Source organism: Tachysurus vachellii, chromosome 21 (assembly GCF_030014155.1).
Source record: "Tachysurus vachellii isolate PV-2020 chromosome 21, HZAU_Pvac_v1, whole genome shotgun sequence".
Lineage (NCBI taxonomy): Eukaryota > Metazoa > Chordata > Actinopteri > Siluriformes > Bagridae > Tachysurus > Tachysurus vachellii.
Window position 1 is genome coordinate 2,345,924 of NC_083480.1, and position 24,346 is coordinate 2,370,269.

The window sequence follows — 24,346 nt, forward strand, 5'->3', positions numbered from 1 at the left end:
TTCAAGAATGCAGCTAGGTATACCAAAACTGTGTATAATGTCACACTGTTGAAACAATATTAATAAGAAAAAATAGCCATTTAATGTGCACACTAAAGTTAAATTAGATTACAATGTATCATGAACGGGGGGCACGGTGGCTTAGTGGTTAGCATGTTCGCCTCACACCTCCAGGGTCGGGGTTAAATTCCCACCTCCGCCTTGTGTGTGTGGAGTTTGCATGTTCTCCCCGTGCCTCAGGGGTTTCCTCCGGGTACTCCGGTTTCCTCCCCAGTCCAAAGACGTGCATGGTAGGTTGATTGGCATCTCTGGAAAATTGTCCCTAGTGTGTGATTGCGTGAGTGAATGAATGAGTGTGTATGTGCCCTGCGATGGGTTGGCACTCCGTCCAGGGTGTAACCTGCCTTGATGCCCGATGACGCCTGAGATAGGCACAGGCTCCCCGTGACCCGAGGCAGTTCGGATAAGCGGTAGAAAATGAATGAATGAATGTATCATGAACTTTTGTGTACCTGTTTTTTTTTTTTTGTATAGATCTTCAGATATTTGGCCATATTTCACTTCAGGCCATATTTGAAGACGTCTTTATAGCTAAGGATGAAGATGTGACAAGATTTGTGGACTACATTCACAAGGCATCCAAACATGTACTGTAAAATCACAGATGATTAGACTTTATACAGGAGTACAATTGCCTCCAACTACAAATTTTCTATATTATAGGTCAGTGGAAGAGGTGTTTGTGGAGGGGAGTGGTCAGCAGCCAGAGAGACCTCCCAAAGATCTGCTAGCAAGGTAGACGAGGAGGGACTGGAGCTTGCGGTGTGTCGGCATGGAGTGCTACTCTGTGCGTTAAATATGTACAGGGGGGAAATTTTTGCTTATCCCCTGTACCTGCAAAAATGGCTGGCTAGTAGGCAAATCACCTTTTTTTGTATGGATGTGACCTGCAAATATTGGCCTTACCTCCAAAGAATTGCAAAAAGCTGCCCAGAGCTCCAGCACCTTCTTAGCATGAAGCCCTTTCTTTCGGTATTCCATGCCAACCATGATTTTAAGTGCGAAGTAGGTGAACTTTGCTATGAGATTAATAAAATCTGGAAATGAATATCAAAACTTTCTCAGCATTATATTATTATTTTTCATTCCTAATCAGGTAAAATGGAGTGGAGCAGGATGGGGCTGGTTTAACACTAGCAGAAGAGGTGGAACAGTGCAATGCTTTCCTATCCAGGATTGCAGTGACCACAAAACACATGTCTAAAGCAGGCAAAATGACCTTCTACTGCACTTGTTACATCATTACAGGGGGAATATGGTAACATGATATTTTCTGTGTTTGCAGGACGCACAGACATGCTGACTCTCATGGCCATGCGCTGGAATCAACAAAAGTTCAACAATTTGGCCACCGCACTGAGCCGCCGATATCAGAAGGTAAGATAGAATCAGTAGAATTAGTTTTAGATGCTCAGTAATGAATGTCATTAATTTTTGAAGGGTTATTCAAAATGAATGAACCGATATCATGACACATTGCTTCAGTTCTCAAGCATTGTCATGGAATGAGTCAGTGACCGTGAGTTATCTAAGTTGATTGTGAATATAATACTTGTGACTTGGCTGGAGTTTTCTTTTTTAATTAACCCTGTATTTTAAAGATTTGTTTGTTTTTATACTATCTGTGATTTCTTGTCATTTCAGACCACGAAAGCTCTGCAAAGCCAGTTGCAAAACCTGAATGCATGAAGGTCGCACTGACAGTGACAGAGAGCCAATTGGAAGACTGGGTCAATGATGTAAAGGAGTGGGCAGACGGTGAGGAAATGACTAGTGTGTGTGTATACTGTGTATATTTATGTTACTAGTAATACATTTAGTTGTAATTAATTGTAATTGTTACTCTTGTTGTAATTTCTTCTCAGCTACAACAACAACCACCACAAGTGATGTTGATGCTTTGGCCAGCAGAATTGAGGTGCTGGTGGCGAGTATCAAGAGGCGTTCCCAGCGTCTCTATAAAGATACAGATGGCAACAAAGGTCGTGCCAGGATCCGCCGCAAGATCAGGGAAGAGAAGGGGATCCTGACATCGGTTGTGGAGAAATACAACATAATGGTTCCAAAAACAGAAACTCCGTGCTTGGAAACCATTTTGCCTGGTGAGACAGCTTGGCCATGGCAGCTACCACACAGTGGTATGTACACTAGTCTGACAATTCTTTTACATAATGACACATCAGCCACAATGCCACAAATGTCAATCTGCAACCCCATATGACGTAATTTTTTCTCATGCATTCCAGACACTGTTGATTTAAGGACAAAAAGAAAGGCATTCGACATCATCATGTCACTAAGGCGACTTCAGGAGGAGCAGAAAATTGTTGTTGCAGAGATGAATCAACATTGGAAATATCTTTCAACTCGTGCAGAGACCCTCCGAGAACTGTCCTGCTTGTTTGCCAGCGAGAGTCTGAAAAGTAAGAATTTGTAATATATGGCACAAACATAAGCATAAACAAAGGGCTGCCCCATTTTTTTTTCTGGATAATGAACTCAAAACACAGTTCCAGTTCCATAGCTGGGAAAGAATGTTATAAGTTAAGTTATTTCAGCCATCACAACTGTAAGCTTATCTTTATTTTACTGTTAGTAAGAGTCTGACTGTTTTGACTAGTGCATATTCCTATAACTACATAGGACATGTCCTGTCTAATCATTAAAGTAAAAAGCCCTAATAAACATGCACAACAATGATGATTTTTTTATAAGGTTTCTAATGGAGGGTTAATGTTATTTTGTTTTTCTTTTTAAGATTCACAATGTGGCCTAAGTGAAGAAGGTTTAAAAGGTCTGCAGAGCATCATCCACAGAAAGCAACATAAAATCAGAGATATGAGGGTACTGTTACCTGCATGTTTTGTCTGGAGCTGAGAACATCAACTTTTTAAACAAATCGCCAGCTGATGACTATGACAGTGACAGTGACTTTGAAAATTCTGATGATGAACTGTATGATGAAATGTAAAAACCTTTTTTTTTTCTTGACAGTGAACCAGTGACCTTAGCCATGAATCTAAAGTGTGTAATAAAATCTGCTTTTTGTCATTTTATAAATATAACCAAAGTGTAGTCTTTTTTTTCACATACATAGAAATACAAGCAGTCAGTGATGGAAATGAAGTGTGTTATTGTAAGGCTAAGTACTGTACTGTACTAAAGTATAGATTTCAGGTACTTGTACTCTAGATGATTTGTTACTTGTCATGGCTCTTTGTAGTTGTAAAGTACTAGGCTGCAAAATATATTTACTGAGCTTATAAAATAAGACATTTTGGTATGAATAAAACTACTCAGTAGTTCTCATATAGAATAAATACAGCCAAAAGAATTAGTTAATATGCCAAGAAAAAAAAAATTTGCCAGTACAGTAATACAGTTGTCTACAAAATAGTTCAAAATGTCCTCCACCAACTATAACACTAAATAATCATGAGTTTAATGAGTAATAATAATCAAAGGAAATTTGAGTCAGATTGGAAATATGAAGAGTTCTGGAGCAAAAGCCTCTAATCCATTTGGAATTTTTTTTTTTTTTTTTTTATAAAATGAGCATTTTTCTTAGGTGCCAATGTTTATGTTCAGATTATTCACTTTAATGGCAATAAAAATAACCCATTTCATGCCATTAAAGTGGAATTAATGGACAGAACAAAGGAGCCTGAGAAAATGCGCATTTCAGAAGAAAATTTTAAACACCACTTACAGGCTTTTGCATCTAAACACTTTAAATGAAATTTTAGGTCTTCATCCCTGGGCTGAGGAAAAACAACTGTGGCCACATGCCTGTGTTCTATATTAGGGTACTGTATAACAGTTAAAACCTGTTTATAGACATGGAATAAGCAGCTTATAATATTGCTGTTTTGCTATTCAGGTGTTCAAATTATGCAAATTATCATGTGAAAGAATGGGTTGCTCTCAGGAGCTCAGTGAATTCCAGCATGGTACCTTGACAGGATGCCACCTGTGCAATAATTTCCTCACTACTAAATATTCCACAGTAAACTGTTAAAGGTGTTAAGCGTAAGTGTAAGCGATTGGGAACGACAGCAACTCAGCCAAGTGATAGAACATGTAAAACCACAGAGCGGGTCAGAGGATGCTGAGACACATAGTGCACAGAGGTCATCAACTATCTGCAGGTTCAATAGCGACAGTCCTCCAAACTTCATGTGGCCTTCAGATTAGCTCAAGAACAGTGCACAGAGAGCTTCATGGTCGAGCAGCTGCATCCAAACCTTACATCAGCAAGTGCAATGCAAAGCATGGGATGCAGTGGTGTAAAGCACACCGCCACTGGACTCTAGAGCAGTGAAGACTTGTTCTCTGGAGTGACTTATTACGCTTCACTGTCTGGCAATCCTATAGACAAGCCTGGTTTGGGGGTTACCAGGGGAACGGTACTTGTCTGCATTATGCCAAGTGTAAAGTTTGGTGGAGGGGGATTATTATGTGGGGTTGTGTTTAAGTAGTTGGGCTCGGCCCCTTAGCTCTAGTGAAAGGGACACTTAATGCTTCAGCATACCAAGACATTTTGGACAGTTTCATGCTACCTACTTTGTCGGAGCAGATTGGGGACGGCCCGTTCCTGTTCCAACATGACTGAGCACAAGTGCAGAAAGCAAGATCCATAAAGACATGGATGAGTGAGTTTAGTGTGGAAGAACTCGACCGTCCTGCACAAGAGTCCTGACTTCAACCCGATAGAACACATTTGGGATGAATTAGATCAGAGACTGTAATCCAGGCCTTCTTGTCCAACATCAGTGTCTGACCTCACAAATGCGCTTCTGGTATATAAGTAGTAATACTTATAAATATACATATATATATATATATATACTTAAATATAAGTATATATATACATATATATATATATATATATATATATATATATATATATATATATATATATATATATATCCATCCATCCATCCATTTTCAACCGCTTATCCGGGGCCGGGTCGCGGGGGCAGCAGTCTAAGCAGGGACACCCAGACTTCCTTCTTCCCAGACACTTCCTCCAGCTCTTCCGGGGGAATATCGAGGTGTTCCCAGGCCAGCCGAGAGACATAGTCCCTCCAGCGTGTCCTAGGTCTTTTCCGGGGCCTCCTCCTGTTTGGACATGCCCGGAACACCTCCCCAGGGAGGCGTCCAGGAGGCATCCGAAAGAGATGCCCGAGCCACCTTAGCTGACTCCTCTCGATGTGGAGGAGCAGCGGCTCTACTCTGAGCTCCTCCCGGGTGACCGAGCTCCTCACCTTGTCTCTAAGGGAGCGCCCAGCCACCTTGCGGAGGAAACTCATTTCGGCCGCCTGTATCCGGGATCTTGTCCTTTCGGTCATGACCCAAAGCTCATGACCATAGGTGAGGGTAGGAACGTAGATCGACTGGTAAATAGAGAGCTTCGCCTTGCGGCTCAGCTCCTTCTTCACCACAACAGACCGGTACATCGACCGCATCACTGCAGAAGATGCACCGATCCGCCTGTCGATCTCCCGCCCCATCCTTCCCTCACTCGTGAACAAGACCCCAAGATACTTAAACTCCTCCACCTGAGGCAGGAGCTCCCCACCAACCTGAAGGGGGCAAGCCACCCTTTTCCGGTTGAGAACCATGGCCTCGGACTTGGAGGTGCTGATTCTCATCCCCGCCGCTTCACACTCGGCTGCAAACCGTCCCAGTGCACGCTGAAGGTCCTGATTTGAGGAAGCCAACAGGACAACATCGTCTGCAAAAAGCATAGACGAAATCCTGTGGTCCCCAAACCGGACTCCCTCCGGCCCCCGACTGCGCCTAGAAATCCTGTCCATATAGATAATGAACAGGACCGGTGACAAAGGGCAGCCCTGCCGGAGTCCAACATGCACCGGGAACAAGTCTGACTTACTGCCGGCAATGCGAACCAAACTCCTGCTCCGGTCATATAGGGACCGGACAGCCCTTAGCAGAGGGCCCCGGACCCCATACTCCCAGAGCACCCCCCACAGGTCACCACGAGGGACACAGTCGAATGCCTTCTCCAGATCCACAAAGCACATGTGGACTGGTTGGGCAAACTCCCATGAACCCTCCAGCAACCTGGCGAGGGTATAGAGATGGTCCAGTGTTCCACGACCGGGACGAAACCCGCATTGTTCCTCCTGAATCCGAGGTTCGACTATCGGCCGAATTCTCCTCTCCAGTACCCTGGCATAGACTTTTCCGGGGAGGCTGAGGAGTGTGATCCCCCTGTAGTTGGAACACACCCTCCGGTCCCCCTTCTTAAACAGAGGGACCACCACCCCAGTCTGCCAGTCCAGAGGCACTGTCCCCAGCCTCCATGCGACGTTGCAGAGGTGCGTCAACCAAGACAGCCCCACAACATCCAGAGACTTGAGGTACTCAGGGCGGATCTCATCCACCCCCGGTGCCTTGCCACTGAGGAGCTTCTCAACTACCTCAGTGACCTCAGCTTGGGGGATCGACGAGTCCACAACCGAGCCCTCGGCCTCTACTTCCTCAATGGAAGACATGTCGGTGGGGTTGAGGAGAACCTCGAAGTACTCCTTCCACCGTCCGAGGATGTCCCCAGTCGAAGTCAGCAGATTCCCACTCCCACTGTAAACAGTGTGAGCAGGGCACTGCTTCCCCCTCCTGAGGCGCCGGACAGTTTGCCAGAATTTCTTCGAGGCCAACCGATAGTCCTTCTCCATGGCCTCACCAAACTCCTCCCAGACCCGAGTTTTTGCCTCTGCAACCACCCGGGCTGAAGCTCGCTTGGCCCTCCGGTACCTATCAGCTGCCTCCGGAGTTCCCCGAGCCAACCAGGCTCGATAGGACTCCTTCTTCAGCTTGACGGCATCCCTTACTTCCGGGGTCCACCACCGGGTTCGGGGATTGCCGCCACGACAGGCACCGGAGACCTTACGGCCACAGCTCCGAGTGGCTGCGTCGACAATGGAGGCGGAGAACATGGTCCACTCGGACTCAATGTCTCCAACCTCCCTCGGGATCTGGTTGAAGCTCTGCCGGAGGTGGGAGTTGAAGTTCTCTCTGACTGGAGACTCTGTCAAACGTTCCCAGCAGACCCTCACAGTACGTTTGGGTCTGCCAAGTCTGTCCAACTTCCTCCCCCGCCATCGGATCCAACTCACCACCAGGTGGTGATCAGTTGACAGCTCCGCCCCTCTCTTCACCCGAGTGTCCAAGACATACGGCCGGAGGTCAGATGAAACAACCACAAAGTCGATCATCGACCTCCGACCTAGGGTGTCCTGGTACCATGTGTACTGATGGACACCCTTATGCTTGAACATGGTGTTCGTTATGGACAAACTGTGACTAGCACAGAAGTCCAATAACAGAACACCACTCGAGTTCAGGTCGGGGGGGCCGTTCCTCCCAATCACACCCCTCCAGGTGTCACTGTCGCTGCCCACATGAGCGTTGAAGTCCCCCAGTAGAACAATGGAGTCCCCGGTTGGAGCACTTTCCAGCACCCCTTCCAGAGACGGCAAGAAGGTCGGGTACTCTACACTGCCATTTGGCCCATAAGCACAAATAACAGTGAGAGACCTATCCCCGACCCGCAGGCGCAGGGAAACGACCCTCTCGTTCACCGGGGTGAACTCCAACACATGGCCACTGAGCTGGGGGGCTATGAGCAAGCCCACACCAGCCCGCCGCCTCTCACCGCGGGCAACTCCAGAGTAGTAGAGAGTCCAGCCTCTCTCAAGGAGTTGGGTTCCAGAGCCCAAGCTGTGTGTGGAGGCGAGCCCAACTATCTCTAGTCGGTATCTCTCAACCTCCCGCACCAGCTCAGGCTCCTTTCCCCCCAGCGAGGTGACATTCCATGTCCCTAGAGCCAGATTCCGTGTCCGGGGATTGGGTCGCCGAGGCCCCCGCCTTCGACTGCCACCCAATCCACATTGCACCAGCCCCTTACGGTCCCTCCTGCAGGTGGTGGGCCCGCAGGAGATCGGCCCCACGTCGCTCCTTCGGGCTGAGCCCGGCCGGGCCCCGTGGGGTAAGACCCGGCCACCAGGCGCTCGCATGCGAGCCCCAACCCCGGGCCTGGCTCCAGAGTGGGGCCCCGGTTGCGCCATACCGGGCGACGTCACGGACCTTGTTTTTAAACCACTCATAAGGGGTATTTGAACCGCTCTTGGTCTGGCCTGTCACCCAGGACCCGTTTGCCTTGGGAGACCCTACCAGGGGCAGAAAGCCCCAGACAACATAGCTCCTAGGATCATTCAGGCACGCAAACCCCTCCACCACAATAAGGTGGCGGTTCGAGGAGGGGTATATATATATATATATATATATATATATATATATATATATATATATATATATATATATATATATTTTTTGTTATTATAACAAATGTCAAAGTATCCTCTCTCAACTAGAAATAACTTAAATACATTCATAATAAAATTGTATGCAAATAACTTTTAGTAAAAGGCAATCAGTTTTAGTAAAATATGTTAATTTTAATAATCATTCTTATTATTAAACATATTCTATTTTAGGCTAAAAGAAATATGAAAAGAAATATGTAAATGGGAAATATGTAACACTAAATATATTTTTATATTTATATTTTGGTATTTATTCATGCATGGCATAAGAGACAGTTCATGTAAACTTACCCATAATAAAACTGCTCTGCAAAAATCATTAAAAAACATGTCTTTGGGAAAACCATTATAACAGCATGTTTGTAGCATGTCCTCGCCATGTTACACCACCTGGCTGTTACACAGTTCAGAAAACATGCAAAAGGTGCTTAAAATGACAACTAAAAAAAATACTAAAAGAGTGTATGCACTGTACAGAAACTTTAATGAAGTACAGCAATAACAACAATGACAAAACCCTCAAAATTGACATTCTGAAAGCTGGTTAGTATTTGGAGACTCAGGCAAAAAATGCTGGAACTCGCTGGCAGGCTCCCAGGTGTCATCCCAAGTTTTGCCACTGCAAAGTATCATAAGTGCACATGTTATTGGAACACAGAACAAAAATCAAGATTATCAAGCTCAAGTGAGTGCATCTTGCATCTTGTGCATCTTGTGAGTACTTCTATTCATCATTGTTCTCCTGTTCTTCATATTTAACACTGCTCTTCTCCTTCTCACTGCTCTAATCTTCCTCATCCATTTTGGCATCAATGTTCTGGTCTTCATTGCAAGACACTACTGGAAGCAGTTATTGGTCCAAACCTAAATAATAAGATGCAAGTTTATTACTTTGAGTCTTGATGTATGTATTATTACATCATCTAGTACAGTTTAGAACACAGGTCTCGTTTGACTGCAATCAGTCCTTTCTAAATCATGTAGAACTGCATTCTCCATTCTACAAATATTGCTAAATTATGACAAGTTTAGTGTTTCAAATGCTGAAAAATAATTTTATACATGCATGATTCACTACTACTACTACTGTAATGCATTACTGGGTAAATGTTGAAGGTCAATGTCCTGAATAAATACGCTTCAGCTAATTGTGTATAATCCATTGTGTCCACTTCAATCACAAAATTCTGGGCTCTTGCTAATAACTACATATATTAATCCACACCAGGAGGTAGATCATTCTCCCATTTGTATCCAAAATAATTGAATAATATTTTAAGAATTTGAAATTCAGTCTCAGTCTTCGAGTTTTAGTACAGACTACTGACCATCACCCATGTCCTAGCAAAAACTTGCATCAGTTTTCTATCTACCTCAGAGGATGATTTCAAGTCAAGTCAAGTCAAGTCAAGAAGCTTTTATTGAAGCTTTTATTCTTGCCATGATCAACTACACGACCAGGGAGATTTCTCTTGCCACAGACATAAATAAAAGGAACTTCCATGCTGCTTGCAAGACACCATTTTAACTTTGCCAACATCATATTGGTCATGAAATAGACTACTTAGCATTGCAATGGAGTTACATTTTTAATGAAACACGACTTACCACATAGTGCACGGCAACCAGTGGACTTTCAATTCTGCTTTTCCCTACACACACACACACACACACACAAAGTAATAATTATTGAAGCTGTTTAAGCAGTCACTGGATAGGGCACTGGACATATTGGACATATAACATATTGTTTTATTATCTTTAAAAGCCAGAATCAGTCACTAAGACAAACAAGCAGCCTAATAAAAGACATTTTACCTCATTTGTTCTTTTCCCGGTTATTTTATCAAATAGGAAGATCTTCTGCCTACTACATTTTCGGCAACCTTAATGATCGTAATGATACGATCATTAATGATCGTATCATTACTTAATGATAAAAGAACGTTTATTAAGCAATGAATGTCAAGTTTCAGTTGAATCTCAAGTTAATAGTTATCATTTCACTTGTGAGGTGATCTGTGGTCCTGTCCATTTGTGTCCAAATGACTTTGCCCCTGCTTTTTGTCAATCAAGCAAAATGTACTGGGCTGGGTTTTCCAAAGCCCTCTTAGTTTAAGTCAGTGATTGACATTAACCACAGCCCTTGGACATTGGACACGTAAACACAGCTGAATAACTAAAAAGAACAAAATATTGTTTATTGGCTACCAATAACCTGATGACCCGAATAAATCTAATTTGCATGAAGTCAGCTTTGTCAGAGAGCAAATGTATTAATAGTGTGGATTACAGTACACCAATGCCAAAAATCTTACCTTTTCTTCCCTTCTTCACATATGAGCCCTCCTGACTCAAGGACTGGGAGGTGGAAGATGGAGCAGTTGGAGGACAAGACTGTGGAAGGGAGAGATCTGTGGTGATAAAAGACGGAGGAGAGACAGTGGTGGCAGAAGGTGCCAGTGAACCGATTAAGGTTTTTGTCCTTTTCCTCCTCTGTTGCAAAGACCTAGAACATGGCAGTGAAGGTGGAGGAGAAGAAGAGTGTGAAGTTAGAACAGCTGAGGAAGTAGTAGAGGAGCTAGGAGAGAGAGAATTTGGAGAACATGGGGAAGAGAGAGAAACAAGGTTGAGTGTATATAGAGTCTCGGACTTCTTTGTAAGGCTTTCCGGCTGCTCCACGGTGAGGCTCTCCGACTGCTCCACGATGAGGATCACCGGCTGCTCCATGGTGAGGCTCTCCGACTGCGGCACGGTGAGGATCACCGACTGCTCCACCGTGAGGCTCTCCGACTGCTCCACCGTGAGGCTCTCCGACTGCTCCACCGTGAGGCTCTCCGACTGCTCCACCGTGAGGCTCTCTGACTGCTCCACCGTGAGGCTCTCCGACTGCTCCACCGTGAGGCTCTCCGACTGCTCCACCGTGAGGCTCTCCGACTCCAAAATGGAACTGTTGCACTGCTCCTGACTGGGGCTTTTGTGCTGCTTTGCTATGGGGATGTCATTGTCCAGCTGCTGTGCTGTGGAGGTTGCTTTAATACAAGTTTACATTAATTTCATATCTGTACATATCAACAAACAAAAAACATGTATTTTAAATACTAATTATTATTTCTGGACAAAAATCTTGCTCCTACCCTTAGTCAAGATAAATTCATATGCTGTCCTCATCTTATTTAAAAAATTTCTTGTGACAGGAGTGGGGAGCAGATGGGTGATTATGTCTGCAACCCACCTATTTGAATTCTTTTTATCTTGTTTGCCAATAAATAAAATAGGCTTGTAACCCACTGCCTCAAGTTTCCGCACCTGAAATGAACAAAAGCAGTTAAGCATTACACATGCACATTAGTTAAACCCACTGCATTATTAAGTGCATTCATTCTGTATAAAACAATTTTATTTTAAGGTCATTCAATGGAGTGCAATGCAAGAAAATGAGCCTTAATCAGTTTCATAAAGTTTATTATTTGAGAAAAGAGAACATTTGACTTGAGAAAAAGTTTAACCATTGCCAACATGACTGATTCATTATTTGACATAGAACACAACTTATTGTTTCTCTTTAACACAACTTAAACATAAAGATAAGTTTTATTTCATACAAAGAAAACTAAGTTAAATAGGTTTATGAGGGCCACATCATACTGGTACTAGACTATAATATTCACTAAATGACAAACATAGGCACTTTAAATAACAAGTGAAAAACTAGAATTTTTACTTACCGCAATACGGGCAGAATCAATTATACGCCCAGCATTTCTGCTTTTCATGACAGACTGTCCCCACTGCCTATCCAGTGACACCACTTTGTCTTTTATTTTTTGTTTAGTGGACAGACTTTCAAAGCAGACATGACAAGTTTTCCTGCTTGCCTGATTGGGAGTCTGGCAAGATGGGCAGGGCCTGAATTTTGGCCTAGTCATAATTTGACAAGAAATATACAGAAATATACACAGAAATATACAGAAAGATAGACAGATATGACATCTACAGATGTAAACAGTGAGAGAGAGAGAGAGAGAGAGAGAGAGAGAGAGAGAGAGAGAGAGAGAGAGGGAGAGGGAGAGGGAGAGAGAGGGAGAGCAGGTTAACAAGACAGACGTGGCTCTTAAAAGAGCCTTTTGCTATTGTGTGTGAGTGTGTGTGTGTGTGTGTGTGTGTGTGTGTGTGTGTGTGTGTGTGTGTGTGTGTGTGTTTGTGTGTGTGTGTGCGGTGGGGGGATTAAAATAAAAGAGGAATGTTTGAAGCTGGCAAATCTGAAGGACCTGATGAGAGAAAAAAAAAAGATTTAGAATTCAGAATTGAAAACCTTACATTTTTTCCAATTTTTTCTTCATCAGTGTTGGCGGATGACCTACACCCTAACCCTAGATGACCTACACCAGGGGTCACCAACCTTTTTGAAACTGAGAGCTGCTTCTTGGGTACCGATTAATGTGAAGGGCTACCAGCTTGATACACACAGTTTTCAGTTTGATCTGAAATAATAAATTTGTTCAATTTTCCTTTTATTATATGTTATTATTAATAATCATCTATGTGAAGACACTGATCATGTTAATGATTTCTCATAATAATTATCAACAATGATTTAACAAAGTAGGAAACAGATATTTTTAAAAAAGCGGGCTACTCATGTGGTCCTTGCGGACTACCTGCTGAATGCGGGCACCATGTTGGTGACCCCTGAACACCCTAACCCTAACCCTAGATGACTAACCCTAACACAACCTTCTTTAGACAAGAACACTTAATTTGCTTTATCATATTGTAAATATGTGATGCTCCACAGTATTTTTGGGTTTTTTTCATTAATTAATTGTCAAAATTAATTTGTATTGTTATTGCTAAGATTTGTGTATTTACTAGAGTTTTTTGTGTGGATTTGTGAACAATTAGTAGAAAACACACCAATCTGGCAACACTGTTCCTCATCTGAACATTTCTAAATGGCTAAGGTATTAAAGTGCTACTGCCAGTTTGGTAACTTAAAACACACAATTTCCAAATATCATACAATCTCCTCTATTTCCTTGCATGATTAAATGTGGAAAAATAAATAAACAAACTTGAATGTAATTAGCTATATTAGCCTACCTACTACACATTTGGTGCAGCAAGTTCTATTTTTATAATGTCTGCTGTGATTTACTGCATCACGAAACTGCTACCTTTCACTTCTACAGCTTCTAAACTCATCTTCTTCTCCTGATTGAACAGTTTTTGTTCCAAAAATTATAGGTATTGTTCCCAATTATATTAATGAACTGTTCTACTTACCGAGTGGAAAATCGCAATGGAGCATGGGATCTCCATACAATGACGTCAGCGCCACTGATGAATTTATTAATCAACAAATAAATAAATAAATAAATAAATAAATAAATAATAAAAAAAAGTCCAAATAAATAAATAAATAAATAATAAAAATGTCCTAATGAATGAATAAATAAATAAATAAATAAATAAATAAATAAATAAATAAATAGAATAAACGTGGTGAGGGAAGACATGCAGGTAGTTGGTGAGAAAGAGGCAGTTTTAGAGGCGTGAATAAAAACACGACCTGGATTGAGTAGCCCTGCCATAATTAATTTATAGCAAGCTATTTTTTTTATTCTTATTTATCGTAGTCCCGATCCAGTTCATAAGACAAAACGGACTGCAGTCTGATTCCCCAACACGTCACATTTCAACGCCGCAGGTTCCGGTTCAGAGATCTACAGAAGTCTATGGTTCCCCTGCACGTTGAAAAATGACGCTAAAGGGATACCCATGCGTCAAAATGTGACTCCAGGGGATCCTGACCAAACGTCCATATGTGACGAGTTGGGAGTGAGAACGTGTTGCCAGGACCATACGGGAGCTAAATACTGTCAGGCTTCTGAACAAGCACATACACATAAACTGAAGGATCACAGCAATCTGGTTAGACATTTTATACACAGAACCTATAGGTTTACATTCTCTGTATACCACAGAATGTGTTTCTTCATATATTTTATTACTCATATGTTTACACTCCGTGGCACTTTATATACATTTTATTGACATATTTTAACAATTAACAATAACCTATTTTTATTAATCTAATTTATCTATATAAATATTTCATACTTATTTATACCTTCATTTACAATGACTGGGGAATTTAGATTAATGAACGAAAAGAAAGCATACAAAGTTAGACATTCAAAAACAACCCTAATTTATCTAAATTCAGCGTATACCACATACTGTGTACAGTATATTCTTAATCCATAAATATAAATTTGGAAGTTTAGAAAACGAAAGAAAATGTTGTATTATATGAGATAATGTTGGTTAATTATATTTCAGCAATCTTTTTGAGGTTTAAGATTTCATTAGCGCAGAGAAAGCATACACTGAAAAGTGAATTCACTGCAGATCAGATGTTGTGTACCAACAATAATAACTTTAAAAATGTTGTATTATATTAGATAATGTTGGTTAAATATATTTTAGCAATCTGAATTAGCATTACAGTACACAGTGTAATCTTCTGACACTAGCTGCAGTGAGTGAACAGGAAGAGCCTGGAATATATTTTTAGAGGTCACGCCCATGAAAACCTTCTGCTGATAACATATTTAGACTGAAATAGCAACATATTCTTGGCAGGCTTCACAACATCCCCTATGTTTAATTACAAAAAATGTATTCAATCGAACTGATAATAGAAAATCATTATGTTGATAGTAATTCGGGAAAAAATCAAAGAATGTGAATGATGAAGAAACATTAATATTTATTTTGTATTTTTTACTGCGATTAATAACGTGACCCTTTACGCGTATAATTTACAAAATATTATTTCATTTCTATTCAATATTTTTGAATCAATTACATTTATTTCAGTAAAAATTCTCGCATACTCAGTTTTATTTTCTCAGAAACTGAGCATATATAAAGTCAAACACAATTATTATTATTATTATTATTATTATTATTATTATTATTATTATTATTATTATTATTATAAATTAACATTCTGCTTTCATTAATTTGTGTAATTTGTTTTCTGCCCTGATTAGACAATTTTTAATTTTGGGGGTAAAATATCAGTTAGCGATTAGCACTTTGTTTCCTATCAGGCTTGACAGTTATCTTTTACAAGCAGCAGAAGCTCTGTCTAATCTCCTTTTTAAATTGGTGGGTCTCGGGTGTGCCAGCTTGGGGTCGTTGTATAAAAGGCTGATTCGTTTCTCAGAGAGTCTACAGAAGTTTTCTTCCACACCACTACGAAACCATGAGTCTCTCTACCAAAGACAAAGCTGCCGTCAAAGCCTTCTGGGCCACGATCTCCTCACAGACTGAAGAAATCGGTAGACAAGCTCTGTACAGGTAGGTGCTTGATCAATTCTCTCCTTTTGGTATTCATTTCAATTCCTCTTCTGATACCGAGGACTCACTCTGTACAATGTTTCTACACAGGATGCTGACTGTTTACCCTCAGACCAAAACCTACTTTTCCCATTGGAGTGACTTGAGCCTTGACTCACCCCAAGTGAAGAAGCACGGAAAGACTGTTGTCTCTGGCGTGGCAGAGGCTGTGAACAAAATCGATGACCTGACCAATGGGTTGCTCAACCTAAGCGAGCTGCACGCTTTCCAGCTGCGTGTTGACCCCGCTAACTTCAAGGTAAATTAAACTTAATATTTAATACTATTTCCTCTATAATATTTTAGTGTGTTTTTTACCCATATGTAAATCCTGTTCCACAACATGTTTAATGTAGTTGTTTTTTCCTTTCCTTGTAGATCCTCTCCCACAATTTGCTGGTGGTTCTGGCCATCCTGTTCCCCACTGACTTTACTCCTGAGGTGCATGTGTCTATGGATAAGTTTCTCGCTGCTTTGTCCCTGGCTCTCTCTGAGAAGTACAGATAAGAAGCTCTGCAGGCAACAGAACAGAGACATGCAAATGCACAATATGTCTTTTTATGTCCTGAATTGATCTAAATAAAAGCCAAAATGTTTATGACATGTATGTTATGTGTCTTCTCTGAGCCTTTGTTGAATGCGTTTTTATATTAGACCTATTGGCCAAAAAGAAGTTTATGGAATTCTGTTCCGTTATTGGCAATGTGACGAGACAAGGAAAATAGAGCTGTTTTCAGAACATTAGGCATGAGATTAACAATGAATCTGTGTGCATATTGTAAATTAATTTACTGACCGTGGAACCCTATTTTATTTTGGAACCTTTCAGTAAAGCTGCAGAGCCATTATATTTTTATATGTGTTTGGCAGGTCTGTAAAAGTGGTAATTCACCTAAAATAAATTAAAGAGCCTTGTGTCATATGGACTGTTCCACAAGTCTATTATTCTGAGAAAATGTCAATCATATTTTATTATAATATGTGAATAGAGAATTAGTTCTTAGCACGTTTGCTTCGCACATGCAGCGTTGGGGATTTGATTCCTGCTGCCCCCAAGTTTACATGTTCCTCAAGTACTTTTGTACTACTTTGTACTTTTGTTCTCATGATTGCCATCTCTAAATTTTTTTAATATATTTTTTTAATATTTTTAAAAAAATTTAAAATATAAACGATACGGATGGATGGTTACTGGCAGAAGCAGACAGGTATGAAACATACAGGTGCATCTCAATAAATTAGAATCTCATAGAAAGGTTCATTTATTCCAGAAATTCAACTCAAACAGTGAAACTCGTGTATTATATAAATTCAGTACACATACACTGAAGTAGATTAAGTCTTTGGTTCTTTTAATTGTGATGATTTTGACTCATGTTTTACAAAAACCCACCAATTCACTATCTCAAGAAATTAGATTACTTTATAGGACCAATAAAAAAACATTTTTAGTGATTTGTTGGCCTTCTGGAAAGTATGTTCATTTACTCTATATGTACTCAATACTAGGTTGGGGCTTCTTTTGCTTTAATTACTGTCTCAATTCGACGTGGCATGGAGGTGATCAGTCTGTGGCACTGATGAGGTGGTATGGAAGCCCAAGTTTCTTTGACAGTAGCCTTCAGCTCATCTGCATTTTTTGGTCTCTTGGTTGGTTGTGCATCTTTTATCTTAATTCACTTTATCACACTTTTTCCTTCCACTCACCTTTCTGTTAACATCCTTGGATACAGCACTCTGTGAACAGCCAGCTTCTTTGGCAATGAATATTTGTGGCTTACTTTTTTGTGTTTGTTGCCTCCTTGTGAAGGGTGTCAATGATAGACCGCTTTTTCTACTGCAATAAACACTGAGCTTATTGTATTTATTTTATTCTAAAGTCTTGAATTGTATATTAAATATTATAATTTATATTACTTTATCATAATTATATGTGAAAATGTATATTTAAAGATTTGGGTTTATTACATAAAGATCCTCCAAAAAGGCCATTGCAGAACCAACCTTTCCCTACCCACATGAAGCTCACTCTGCCAATATATAAAAACCAATGTTTTTTTGTTTCTTTGTTTGTTTGTTTGTTTGTTTGTTTGTTTGTTTGTTTTAGCTTCTTAAGCGCTTGATAAATAATATAACATTTCGTTGGACAAACTAAGGAAAATGTAAACTTTAGGATTATTATCTATGCATGAATTATTTTAGTACATAACCTAAAGAATTTAATTAAAAAGAACAAATATTGAATGGAAATAATCAAATAAGGAAATAAACAGTTTATAAAGAATCACAATAGATGACCAGATATTAATTATTTAAACATTTATTTGCATTAACCGACAATGTTTGACGTCAACGCAGAAAATAAACAAAATGTCTGCTAATGATCTCTTGTCGTGAAAACGCAGAAAACACAGAACAAAGCACATGCAGCATTTAGTGGTACTGTTTTCCGAGTGCGGAGACAACGACAGCCAGGAACTTGTGCAGAGCTGCCTGCACTTCAGCTGTGAAACTAGCACCCAGGACAGAGGCGACTACAATGGTAATGCTGTCAGCCAACAGCTACAGGAGGAAACAGAGCAGAAAGAATGAACACAGGTTAAAGTATAGAACGGATGATTCATGTAGACAGAGTGATAAACTGACAATAAATGAAACTAACAGAATTAGGACTAATGGTTTATAAATAAATCAAATCAGACTCACCCTGAAGTTTTCGGGATCCACGTGTAGTTGTTCAGAGTGCAGCACACTCAACTCGGCGTAAGTGCCCTTAATGTCGTCCATGTTCTTGGCCGCTTTCTCCAGCCCTTGCATTACCGTCAAGCCGTGAGCAGCAACCCTGGGATTTCCCACGATGGCAGCGGCGTTATACAAGTTTCCAAAGCTAGCGAAATACCTCTGGGTCCATGGGTACACGACCAGACACCTGAGAAACATTTAAAAATCACTCATAAGTTTTATAATCACTCCTTAAGTCATTTATGTATTTAACCATTTCTTTAAGTCAGGTAATACATATTAAAATGATTGTACCTTGCCAGCGCCTGGTGACCGACAGTCTTGTAATCGATCTTAGAAAAGATGTCCTGGATGGTAGCGCGCTCGAAATCTGTCCACTCAACCATGTTGCTGGCTTTTGGAGGTTCTGAATGTTCTGATGAAGTCTTTTTAGGCCGCTTATATATGCATTTGACGGCACCTCCCAAGACCTGACTACAAACATCTGATGGGGTGTGTTCACTCTGACAGTCTGAACAATATTGATTAGATATGAATCGGTCCTTTTCGGTTCTAAATATATTTCACAGATTTATGATACATAAACAGCATACATAAGTTCGACAGCAGGAACACGTTTTAAATGAGTTAAAAGTACGTTTTAAGTTTATATTATGCGCGTATTTTAGAACGTGACCTAAATGACCAAGCACGGTGTGGTGATTTAATATTGGATCAAGAAATAAAGATATTTATTTTAATATCAGTATTTTAATGGCTTACTGTGGTTTTTACTTAATCTGTTCATACTGAATTTTAGAAAAGATGGTCTAATTGTAAAATATTGAATATCAATTACTAACATTTGTTCAACTGTTTCCATCACTGAAAATTGAAGTTTGGTGAAGTGCGGAAAGGAATCTTAACTAGAAAAAGCCTTTTAACAATAATCTTTGCGTTGAGATGATTTTGGAAACTCGGCCAACATGTTATTACAAATGGCTTTCAGTCAGTCTTTATATAAAGTAAACCAGGATTTCTTTAATGTAAGGAAGAAAAAGCGTAAAATAATAGAAATTTATAAACTATCCCAAATACTTCGGAATTCATATTATATCACATGCTGTGTAACAACAATATATTCTTGGCTTCTCATATATTCTATGAGAGCGCGCACTAACTAATAAACATTAACAGTCGTGACGAAACATGGAAGGCGCTACTATTAAGTTCGGGCACTGGGATTTTGTGCAAGATGAGAAGAGAAGAACAGCAGTATGCAAGTTCCAGTCCCCTTATTCAGTTTAACCACTATTTGGACATTTGTGATGGACAGGACTCCCTGCAGTTTTGGGCTATGAACAGACACCCTCCTCTCTTTGTTCAAGGTAGCGGTAAGAGTTATGGCCATCCGTGCATCAAGTGCACCTGTTGAACGTGTATTCAGCCATGGTGGGCTGATAATGCGACCACATCGCTCACAATTGAGTGACAAAGTTCTATCAAAATTAATTTTTTGCAAGTGCAATGTAGTGTAAATGGTTGGTCACTGTTTATGTGGAAATGTCAGCTTTTTTGCAATAGCACTTATAATTGGTCTTCAGTGTTAGGCTTTGAGTGAAAAGCGTATGGATCGTTTATGGGGATGCACATATATATATATATATATATATATATATATATATATATATATATATATATATATATATATATATATATATATATATATATAAAACCCTACATATAAATCTAAAAATAAAAAACCTTAGAGTTGCAAGCACAGCCATATTCTTGTCTCACATGCACACGCACACACATTCAATTTAAAGGGATAGTTCACCCAAAAATGAAAATTCTGTCATCATTTTCTCACCCTCATGATGTTACAAACCTGTATAAATTTCCCTTTAATTTAATTTCCCATTTATTAATAAATTACAATCACTCCAATCATCTCTCTCTCTCTCTCTCTCTCTCTCTCTCTCTCTCTCTCTCTCTCTCTCCAATAGTTTATTCACTTCAAGGTTTGTGTGATTCATAAATTTACGTTTTTTTTGATTGACGTCACTGATTGTTGTTGTTATTCTGTTGTTAAAAAGTAAGGATCTAATTTAAGGATGTGTTCATGTCCCATTAAAAGGGAATGTCTGTTCAAAAAATGCCATTTGGTTGCATAGAAAACATTGTACTTTTTTATATATACATTTCCATGGTCTTCTGCCATGTTTGAGGCATATTGAAACTTTTCATGCTTTTATGTTGGCCTTATTTCAGTTACATTTACATCTTAGGCTTTGTAGTTTTCATTTTTATTGATTGTATTGTACTTTTATTGTATTTACAACTCACCTGTATGTGGACACCTTTTAAAAATAAAGGCATATAATCAATTTTTTGTTGCAAATAAAACTCCCATAGTCCGTAAATACTGTAGATTTAACTTTGTTTAATATATACATTTAGTTAAATCATCAAACATATGTATGACTTGCCAGTGACTTGCTTGACTCAAGCTATGACTTGACTTGAATTGCTTGACATAAAGCAGAGACTTGATTGACTTGACTTGAATCTCACAAAAACTGACTCGGACTTGCTTGAGACTTGAAGGTTAAGACTTGAGACTTACTTGTGATTTGCTCATGTATGACTTACTCCCACCTCTGTAAAATACATATATAAATACAGTCCCAACAGTGGTGCAGATTTTACATTAAATTTGTTTTTATGTCATATATGATCAATAAAAAAACAACAACAACCCTGAAGTAATGGGTCATATTATGTTGTTTCCTGTCTTTATGTACAATCACTTCATTTGTTATTTAATTTGTAATTTGTTTTCTGCCCTGATTAGAAAATTTTTAATTTTGGGGGTAAAATATCAGTTAGCGATTAGCACTTTGTTTCCTATCAGGCTTGACAATTATCTATTACAAGCAGCAGAAGCTCTGTCTAATCTCGTTTTTAAATTGGTGGGTCTCGGGTGTGCCAGCTTGGGGTCGTTGTATAAAAGGCTGATTCGTTTCTCAGAGAGTCTACAGAAGTTTTCTTCCACACCACTACGAAACCATGAGTCTCTCTGTCAAGGACAAAGCCGCCGTCAAAGCCTTCTGGGCCACGATCTCCTCACAGGCTGAAGAAATCGGTAGACAAGCTCTGTACAGGTAGGTGCTTGATCAATTCTCTCCTTTTGGTATTCATTTCAATTCCTCTTCTGATACTGAGGACTCACTCCGTACAATGTTTCTACACAGGATGCTGACTGTTTACCCTCAGACCAAAACCTACTTTTCCCATTGGAGTGACTTGAGCCTTGACTCACCCCAAGTGAAGAAGCACGGAAAGACTGTTGTCTCTGGTGTGGCAGAGGCTGTGAACAAAATCGATGACCTGACCAATGGGTTGCTCAACCTAAGCGAGCTGCACGCTTTCCAGCTGCGTGTTGACCCCGCCAACTTCAAGGTAAATTAAACTTAATATTTAATACTATTTCCTCTATAATATTTTAGTGTGTTTTTTACCCATATGTAAATCTTGTTCCACAACATGTTGTTTAATGTAGTTGTTTTTTCCTTTCCTTGTAGATCCTCTCCCACAATTTGCTGGTGGTTCTGGCCATCCTGTTCCCCACTCAATTTACTCCTGAGGTGCATGTGTCTATGGATAAGTTTCTCGCTGCTTTGTCCCTGGCTCTCTCTGAGAAGTACAGATAAGAAGCTCTGCAGGCAACAGAACAGAGACATGCAAATGTTTTTTTATGTTCTTGACTGATCTAAATAAAAGCCAAAATGATTTTGGCCTCATCAAAAGTAACACTATGCTATGTGTCTTCTCTGAAGTTTTGTTCAATGAGTGTTCATATTAGACCTATAAGTCAAAAAGAAGTTGATGAATGCATTCAATAATGATGATTTTACTGAACGTGGAAACCTTTCATGTTATCCTTTTATTACATACACTTGTCTTAAACAATGGTTTATAAAAAACAACATGAAAGAGCAAGGCTGGCTTAGGCCCTGTTTTCCGCCCAACCACCACATCAAAAAGAACCAAATTGCTTACCACAGCTATGCAGATGACACTGAGATATACTTAGCCCTGTCCCCTAATGACTACAGCCCCATTGACTCTCTATGTAAGTGCACTGATGAAATTACACAGAAAATACACTGTAAAAAATTTCTGTAAATTTACATAGAAATTTAACAGCAAATTGCTGTTTTCATGAAATATCAGTAGATTGCCGTTTTTTGCAGTGCATTGTGGGAAGGCTTTTTTTTTCATTGTGGGAAGTATTTCACTGTTATTTTAACGGTATTATATCATATTTTTTGATTTGTACGACGTGGATTATCACCACGAGGTAGTTTGCACCTTTTCTATGTTTGTCATATCTTTAATATTATATTATAATAAATATTACATGGGAATTTAAAATGTTTTAATCAGAGAAAGCAATAGTTAGTAAAAGTCTGCCAATCTTTTAACTTATAGGCAAGACTTTTTATCTAACCGGTACATTTAAAATATGTTAGAAGGACAAATGGTTACTGAATCACAATATTTTCTATTTTGTGCAAATTCACCTGATTTGTGGTATCGCAAAATATATCCGTTGAATATAATGTGTGTTGAAATGTATTTCTAAAAATAAAGTCATGAAAATATGTTGGTAAGGGATCAGTCAAAACATAGACCGTCCTCATAATTGTTTGCCGCGGACTGATTCCGAAAATTGTGAAATTCAAAGCTCTGGAGCGAAGCAGCGCGGACCTGCGCAACTCTCCCGGTGTGCGACACCACATACTGCCTGAAATCTGCCATCGTGTTGTTAACAGGTAAGAGTTCACTTTTATTCTGCTTATTTGACCAAAAATCTGCAAACTCGACTCTCGAATTAGATTTTCGTATTATTTTACAATTTAACGGTTGATTACACCATATGTTACTCACTGTTTTATTGGTATTGCTTTCTAAAAAGCATGCCGTAAAGATTCGGTCAAGTCCTTAGCCGTTAGGGGCTTGATACTTTCCATAATTGTGATCGGGTAACGTTAACGTTCAAATACAAGAGATATGCTTGTGACATTTTACCTCAGTTTAACTTTACATTGTCAAGCTCTGTACGTGTACCCGTAGTTGGAAAGACAGGTTTATTTTATGCTAGTTTATAGTGAATGGTTATAGGCTATAATTATCGGCAGATTACTGTGAATGTGCTCATTAAATAAAATCTAACGTCAAATCATCTTGCACTTTCGTCAGGCATTTTATCTTTTGAGCGCGACTCGAATGCATCAGTAATTTGTTAGATATTGTTCCTGCTGTCCTTTGCATTATGTTTCCTTGTCATTTCTGTGGGGAAACATGTGCTACCCCTGCGACTTACGTGAAACACATGAGAATACACAGTCATGTCTCAAATTGTGCATTCCGTTGCTGCATACATAACTGTAATCGAAAGTTTCAAAAACACGCGGGCTTGAAATCTCACGTGTACAGGCACCATAAAAGATATAAGTCAGAAACCACAATGTGCACAACAAATTCATTAGAATGTCATGTTGATTTGTGTGGTGCCAAAAGTACTAGTTTACCTGACTTTATTTCTCATGTTAAAAAACACATTAAAGAGGGTCGAAGAGTCACATGTCCTTTTATGCAGTGTGGTAAAACATTTGCTGTTATTTCAACATTCACCTCTCATTTGTCCAGAAAACATAAAGACACAAGACAATCAGTCACGACACCTGAAGCCAGCTGCTCGCAGATTCAGGAGGATAATTTTCAGTCTGATACAC

General features: G+C 39.8%; 4 protein-coding genes across 4 annotated transcripts; 3 read left to right on the plus strand and 1 right to left on the minus strand.

The window, feature by feature from the left end:
- The first annotated feature begins 1,745 nt into the window (after positions 1-1,745).
- Positions 1,746-2,953, plus strand: LOC132837633 (uncharacterized). Its single transcript, XM_060857402.1, has 4 exons — positions 1,746-1,818; positions 1,869-2,198; positions 2,307-2,483; positions 2,819-2,953. The coding sequence occupies exons 1-4, from the start codon at positions 1,746-1,748 to the stop codon at positions 2,935-2,937; spliced, it is 699 nt and encodes a 232-aa protein (XP_060713385.1). The 3' UTR covers positions 2,938-2,953.
- A 12,731-nt stretch (positions 2,954-15,684) lies between these two features.
- Positions 15,685-16,363, plus strand: LOC132864017 (hemoglobin embryonic subunit alpha-like). The gene is made up of 3 exons (XM_060897204.1): positions 15,685-15,782; positions 15,873-16,080; positions 16,200-16,363. The coding sequence occupies exons 1-3, from the start codon at positions 15,688-15,690 to the stop codon at positions 16,326-16,328; spliced, it is 432 nt and encodes a 143-aa protein (XP_060753187.1). The 5' UTR covers positions 15,685-15,687; the 3' UTR covers positions 16,329-16,363.
- A 1,876-nt stretch (positions 16,364-18,239) lies between these two features.
- LOC132863994 (hemoglobin subunit beta-like) lies at positions 18,240-19,162 on the minus strand. The gene is made up of 3 exons (XM_060897133.1): positions 18,858-19,162; positions 18,528-18,750; positions 18,240-18,383 (listed from the first exon to the last, which is right to left on the minus strand). Exons 1-3 carry the CDS (start codon positions 18,947-18,949, stop codon positions 18,255-18,257), a joined length of 444 nt encoding a protein of 147 aa, XP_060753116.1. The 5' UTR covers positions 18,950-19,162; the 3' UTR covers positions 18,240-18,254.
- Positions 19,163-21,542: 2,380 nt separating this feature from the next.
- On the plus strand, positions 21,543-22,287 carry LOC132864014 (hemoglobin embryonic subunit alpha-like). Its single transcript, XM_060897200.1, has 3 exons — positions 21,543-21,709; positions 21,800-22,007; positions 22,130-22,287. The coding sequence occupies exons 1-3, from the start codon at positions 21,615-21,617 to the stop codon at positions 22,256-22,258; spliced, it is 432 nt and encodes a 143-aa protein (XP_060753183.1). The 5' UTR covers positions 21,543-21,614; the 3' UTR covers positions 22,259-22,287.
- The last annotated feature ends 2,059 nt before the right edge of the window (positions 22,288-24,346 follow it).